Here is a 6,819-nt window from a genome sequence, read left to right as displayed (position 1 = left end):
TGTATTTCCCTCCCTGAGTACATGTTGAAAAATTATATTGACGTTGTCCTTCAGTTCCTTGATCCACTTCACCTACTTTGTGATGCACCAAGGTGTTTCCCATTGACCTTCTATTATTCTTTTCATTCCAAGTGAATCAGTCTATGTTATAAGTGGATGAATCTGTTGGGTGACACAAAAGGTCAGGCCTGCTGCAATTGCTTTTGCTTCTGCAACTATATTAGTTGTTTCTTCAATCGTTTTTGCCTTAGCAAAGATCAAGTGACCTTTGCAGTCTCTCACATAGAAACCATAGGAGCTTTGTCCAAGATTTCCTTTGGATGCTCCATCAGTATTGCATTTGAACCATCCTTCATCAGGTGAGTGCTAAAATACTCTCTTGGTAACAACATATGGTTTGTACCCTTCCAGGAAAGTAATCATATCTGGCCATAGGGGTGGTATGTTTTCTAGCCAAGGATACATCATTCTTGCTAAGTTGTGCAATGTCTTATTCACCTCATGAATTACCCTACTGTAAGAGATTGTTCCTCCATGTTTCATTGCGTTTCTTCTCTTTCAGAGTTCCTAGGTTATCACTGATGGAGCTGTCTGGCATATATGTTTTAGTTTTGGACAACATTTAACATTCCACCAGATTCTTATAGCTTACTCAACCTGCACTAAGTTATTTATTATACCTGCTACCTGTCCAAAGGATCTCCACACTCTGGTTGCTGTAGAACTTATTAAGAAAAGATGTTGAATAAAGTCTTTCTCAGGTTATAGAACCATGTAGCCATTCTTTCTCCACATGTCATCTGTTGGAACATTTCCTTTCCATAGTCTCCAAAGAAAGAATTTGTTTTTGAATGGTAGTCCTTTAGTCAACAACGAATTATATTCATGTGTTGGATGTGATTTGTGTCTCATTAATTGCCAAGCAGTAGTTACTTAGAACCTCCCTGAAGCAGCAGGCATCCATTTAGGAGTGTCCCAGCCTTCATCTATATATCCAATATGAAGTTACTGACTGATGTGTGATTCAATCTCTGCTAGAAAGGTATTCTCTAGCATTCGATGATTCCAGTCATTCCTTTCTCTTAGCTCATTTACCTCCTGAACATTTTCATTGGTGTTAGAGTCTAGTGGCACAACATGATATAGAGCACCTAGACCAGTCCAGTGTTCATGACAAATGTTGGTGGTGCCTCAGTTCAATTACCATAGTACTCTATGCTCTACTTCTTCCCTTGCGTACAACAGTTTCCTCCAAACATGTGAGCCTTCATTAAATTGGACAGTAGTGGGGAGTTCCATTTTGCAGTATTTATTCCACATAATGTTGGCCCAAAGCGTTTTTGTTATCCTGAAGTTCCACCAAAGTTTGGAAAATAATGCTCTTGAGACATCAAAAAGAAATCTGAATCCCAAACCACCTTCCTCATTTGGCAAGCATAGGTTCTGCCATTTGCTCCAATGCCTACTGGTGCCCTCATCTTTGTTGCTCCAGAAGAACCTAGCAAATATTTTGTGTTGGTGTTTCAAGATGTTGTCAGGTGGATCAAGCACTGAGAGTATATGTGTTGGCATACTTTGTAGGACTGTTGAAATCACTATAGTTTTACCTCCATAAGAAAGTAGTTTACCCTTCCATGAGTGTAGCTAGTTCTTGACCTTTTTAATAAGGTCATTGCAATATTCTTTTATTCTTCTTTTGTCGAAGAATGGGCATCCCAGATATTTGAAAGGGAATTATCTTTTGGTGAAGCCAGTGATATGTCCCACAATATTAACCAGATCTGCAACAGTGTTGGCATGCATATAATTTGATGTTTTTTCCTTGCTGATCAGTTGGACAGATGTCTGCTCATACTTGGATAGAACCTCCACTATCTTTCGGAGGGAGTAAGGATCAGCAAATGCAAACATAATAATGTCATCAGTATATGCTAGGTGATTCAATGGCTTGGTCCATTTTGGCATACCATATCGTTTGAAATTCTTGTCTTCAAATAGTTTGTTCAGTGATCTGGAAAGAATTTCTGTTGATAGTATAAACAGTTCTAGAGATAGAGGGTCACCTTGTTTGACAACTCTAGTTGAGTGGACAAAATTTGAAGCCTGACAATTAACCAGAATTGAGTACCAATTGTTTGACAGAAGATTCCACACCATGTTGATGAAACATTCTGCAAATCCCATCTTCCTCCATACATGCATTAAATACTTCCAAGTAACTCTATCATATGCCTTTGCCATGTCAAGTTTTATCGCTACATTATCAGGTTTACCCCTCATTCTAATGTTAGTTATAATTTCCTGAGTTAACGAAATATTTTCAAATATGCTTCTCCCCTTGACAAAGCCTTATTGATTTGAGGAGATCAGGTATGGAAGTATCATTTCCAGCCTATTATACAGTACTCTAGAGATTACTTTGTTGATGAAGTTGCTGAGAATTATAGGTCTGAGGTCTAAAAATGTTTGCACATTTGTCTTTTTTGGTAGCAGAACAATATTTGTATGAGTTATGGATTTATGCAAGGAACTTCCTCCATAAAACAATTTCACCATGTTGTGTATGTCTTCTTCTAGTATATCCTAGCAGAACTGAAAGAATAAGCCAGTGAAGCCGTCTGGACCACTTGAGCTTTCAGCACTTAAAGCAAAAATAACTACTTTTACCTCCTCTTTTTTAGGGATTCTAGAGAGCTCTAAGTTTTGCTCTATAGTTACCATGGTAGGAACATTGTCTAGAAGTTCAAAGTGAGTGGGCTCCTCCTGTTGTGTAAATTGTTTTTGGTAGTATTCCACTGCAGCAGTAGTTATACATTCCTGTGAATCAATCCAAGAACCCTCATCATTCTGAATACTTTTCCACTCAAGCTTCTTCCTTTTACCATTAACATGGTTGTGGAAGAATCTTGTATTTCTGTCACCTTCTGCAAACTAGGTCATTCCTACTTTTTATTTCCAAAATTGTTCCTCAATGCTCAGATATCTCTTTAGCTCAGCTTGTGCTTTCTGAAGTACAATTCTGTTTTCCACTGTTGGTTCCTCTTCAAATAGGAATTCCTTTATTCTAACCACATTTTCCCTTATAGCCAGTTGTTTGAAAATATCCCTATAAGTGAGATTGCTCCACTTTTAGAGAGCAATCTTAGTTTTTTCTAGTTTCTGCTTGAACATCAAGAAGGGTTCACCTGTGAAATCAGATATCCAATTATGTCTGACTACTTCCATAAAGGTATCATTTTTTTTCCAGAAATTTAAAAACATAAAGGATTTGGCAACTTGAGTGGTCTGCTCTCCACAACTCATCAGTAGATGGGCATGGTCTGATCCTGTTCTGATATGGTGTTCAACTTCTGTAATAGGGAATAATATCTGGAATGGTAAGTTGACCAAGATATTATCCAATCTTTTGAAGATGTACTCCGAGTTTGACCTTCCATCCTACCAGGTGAATGGGCTCCCTTTATAACCCATGCCAAATAAGCCACATGAGTTTACACAGCATTCAAACCCTTCATATTCTGGAGGGTACACTAGAAGTCCTCCAATTTTATCTTCTTCATTAAGAATAACATTAAAATCCCCTCCGACCACCCAAGGTAACTCCATGTCACTAGAAAAGTAGTATAGACTATCCCACAACTCTAATTTATCCAATGATGAACACTTTGCATATACAAAGGTCATTATGATGTGCTTGCCAAGATGTTGACGGTAGACCTTTATAGTAAGTTGTTGCTCAGTATCAATTATCACATCCCATTGAATCACAACATCAACAAAAAGCCATATCTTGCCATTGACATTAGATATTGCCGCTTCCATGCCTAGTGTCCTCCTGAATTTCTAAATAAACTTATATTTTTGGAATGGCTCCATGAGTGCTATAATGAAAAACTCATGTTCCTTATGGAAATTGATGACTCTTTAAAAGGCCTGCTGAATCGTAACAGACCTTCTGTTCTAGATGAGTGTCTTAATCATCATCTAGTGGTGGATGCTGCCCTCTTGAGGAGTATTCTTGTAGGTGGTTTTTTTTCCTTGTGTTGAGTTTGCTTCTTTCCTTTCTTGCCCTGTTTACCTGCCATCCTAGGTGAAAATTCTCCTTCCCTTGCCACTGCCTTGAAGTTCCCATCTGTAGATTCTTCTTCCCCTTTATCTTCTAGTTTTTCATTAGTGCCCAAAGCCTTATGAATTTTCACAGGAAATTCCTTATGAGTAGTAATGTCATGCATGAACTGATTAGGAGAGTTTAGTGGAAGATTGATTTGAATCTGCAAAGGAGATCCAATGGCTGATGCAATTTCCACATGCAGTGATTTCATTGAAGTTGGCTCCCTAGCAATTATGGTTGACCCTGTCTTCTCACATACCATTGTTGGATCCTTTTCATCTTCATGTTGATAGTATAACCTTAGTATATGTTGATTTGTTTCTACATCATCTTTACTGATTTGTTCTTTGTGTGATACATCAGCCAATGCACTATCATCATTGACAGATAACTCCCCAGTTTTGTTTCTACATAAGAACTCCATAGATACCCTTGCACTAACCATTGCTAATTTTGTGTTAACCCTTTGATCATTGATCCTCATGCTTGAGTGTGCCTCTGAGGTTACATCACCTCTGCCCAGTTGTATAGAGCTTGTAGTCTTTCTACTAAACTTAGGTGAGTCCTCAAATGTCTGAGATGGCATTTCTTGGCATGAGTAGTTGAGAGTCACATTAAGAGTTTCCTTATGCTTTTCAAAGCTCCTTTGAAACCATTTAATGGTTGTTTCGTTTGTTGCTGAAGCATTTTGCCTAGTGTCAGGGCTGGTAGGGATCCTGGCCTTCTCTGCCACTTTAGCATTGGGATTGGAGTTTTCAGTAGTTGTCAAGTGTTGGTTCTCTTGATTTCTATAGGTTGTCATGTGATGTTGTTCTTTGTTCTGAGACTTACCCTCACTACCAGATTTAGAGATCCCTTCATTGATAATTTTAGCATCTCCATTTGTCTTGGTGCATGTTTGATTTGCAACAGTGGATGGTGTATTTTCCATTCTGGAGTTACCTTTCAACTGAACTGAACTATGACCTACCTGAGGAGCAGTTATTCCCTTAGATTTCCCTGGCTCATTAGGTAGCTCCTGGACACTCCCTTTTCCTCGATTACTGACAACATTACTATCTGAAATGTTATTAATTCCCTCTTGAACACCCTTTAGTGTCATTAATGTTGTTGGTTGTAATTTTCTCATTATAACTAATGTGTGGGTTGGTCTGGGAACCTGTGCTCTAATTTGTTTTTCATGTGGCTGTGGTTGTGGGAGCTTGCTAGAGGGCATACTCGACTGATTGGTGGCTTTTGATGCATTCTTTTTTGTGAATGCTTCAGTGGTTGAATATTTGGTGTGTTAGCAATGTATTAAGGCTGTTGTTTCCTGTTGTGATTTTGTATAATACCTTTGAACTTTTTGTTTTTATGTATTTGCCATTCCTCTTATGAGTGATTTAGCACATTGTTCTGATCTTCTTCCCTAGCAGGTGATATATTTATTCTTTGGCTGCTCTGAGGTTGGTGGTGAGGTGCCTATCTTTGCTGTACTGTGAGATGCTGTTGTTGTACACCCAAATTAACCATCTGGTGCTGGGCTGGTTCTGCATTACATATTCTAGTGGCTTTCAGTTTCTGCTTCTCATCATGCTTGGCTTTATCTGGGCATGCATGAATTGTGTGTTCTAAGTGTCTATAATAGGTGCAGTATTCAGGCAGACTTTCATATTGTATATCCAGCCATTGTCCATCACCATTTTCATCTTGGTTTTCATCATAACCTAACCAAACATGTTGATATCTTTCGTTGGTTAAGTCAAACTGCATTTTTACCTTAGCAACACTGCATCTAGTTTTTTTGAAAGAAGTTAGATCAAGGAATAATGCTTTCCCCACATGAGACAGCAGTGGTTTGAGGATTCCCATGTAGTAAAGGTGCCAAGGCATTTCAGAGATGATAATCCAAACTGGGAGTATCGGAGAATCATCATTAGGTTTGAAAAGAGGTTTCCAAGCTTCAAGTTTCATCATTTGGCCTTGAATGTACATGAATTGTTTATTCCATACCGTCACATGATCATATTCATTGTCTAGATCATTGTAGACAACCTTAGAATTGAAGTGAGCAATCTTAACTCCACCCCTAAGTTCAGTTTGAGTCACGAAGCTTCTTCTAATTACTTCCATTCTAGGCATAGTGCTACCAAATTTTCCAACGACAGTGCTCTTACATCGTGCTGCCATAGTGCCAATATAATCATCTTTTGTAAAAAATACTGTCGGTCTGCCTTGTTTGGTTGTTAGCTTTGGTGGGGTGAACTGAATAGTAGTTCTCTCTGCTTCTCATATGGCCCTGATTTTTGTGGCATAAGAGTGGGTGATTGTATGGGGGGGTGGGGGGAGGGGAGGTTCAGTTGTGTTTGTGAGTTTTTGGAGTTGTTCCTTGTTTCCTACTGGAAACTGTGGGTTCATGTTAATTGGATTATGTAATGTGCTAGTGTTTGGAATTTGTGGTGATTGCCTAATTTGATTAGTTCTTCTAGTAGGTCGTTCAAAGTTGGCAGTGAGCATAGGCTTGTTTTTTATGTGAATGGCAGGGAACTTATGGGCCTATTGCAGAGTAGTTTTGGATGCGAGTATTCCATTTTTGGCATTCTTTGTACCTACTTGATCAGTGACCTTATCAACCATATCTACATTGTCAACTTGTGGCGCATTAAGTTTACCTTGGATCACCCTATCTTGCAGCACCCCATCAATATTGTTTTGCCCTGTTACTGTAG

General features: G+C 38.7%; 2 protein-coding genes across 2 annotated transcripts; both read right to left on the bottom strand.

Moving 5' to 3' along the window:
- Nucleotides 1–1,005: 1,005 nt before the first annotated feature.
- On the bottom strand, nt 1,006–1,572 carry LOC138898718 (uncharacterized mitochondrial protein AtMg00310-like). The gene is made up of 2 exons (XM_070184811.1): nt 1,213–1,572; nt 1,006–1,098 (listed from the first exon to the last, which is right to left on the bottom strand). The coding sequence occupies exons 1-2, from the start codon at nt 1,570–1,572 to the stop codon at nt 1,006–1,008; spliced, it is 453 nt and encodes a 150-aa protein (XP_070040912.1).
- A 1,011-nt stretch (nt 1,573–2,583) lies between these two features.
- Nucleotides 2,584–3,822, bottom strand: LOC138898717 (uncharacterized). Its single transcript, XM_070184810.1, has 2 exons — nt 3,443–3,822; nt 2,584–2,875 (listed from the first exon to the last, which is right to left on the bottom strand). Exons 1-2 carry the CDS (start codon nt 3,820–3,822, stop codon nt 2,584–2,586), a joined length of 672 nt encoding a protein of 223 aa, XP_070040911.1.
- Nucleotides 3,823–6,819: the final 2,997 nt, after the last annotated feature.

The sequence above is a fragment of the Nicotiana tomentosiformis genome, chromosome 9 (genome assembly GCF_000390325.3).
Source record: "Nicotiana tomentosiformis chromosome 9, ASM39032v3, whole genome shotgun sequence".
NCBI lineage: Eukaryota > Viridiplantae > Streptophyta > Magnoliopsida > Solanales > Solanaceae > Nicotiana > Nicotiana tomentosiformis.
The sequence above is the reverse complement of the archived record's forward strand: the minus strand, read 5'-3'. Positions and strand labels throughout refer to the sequence as shown.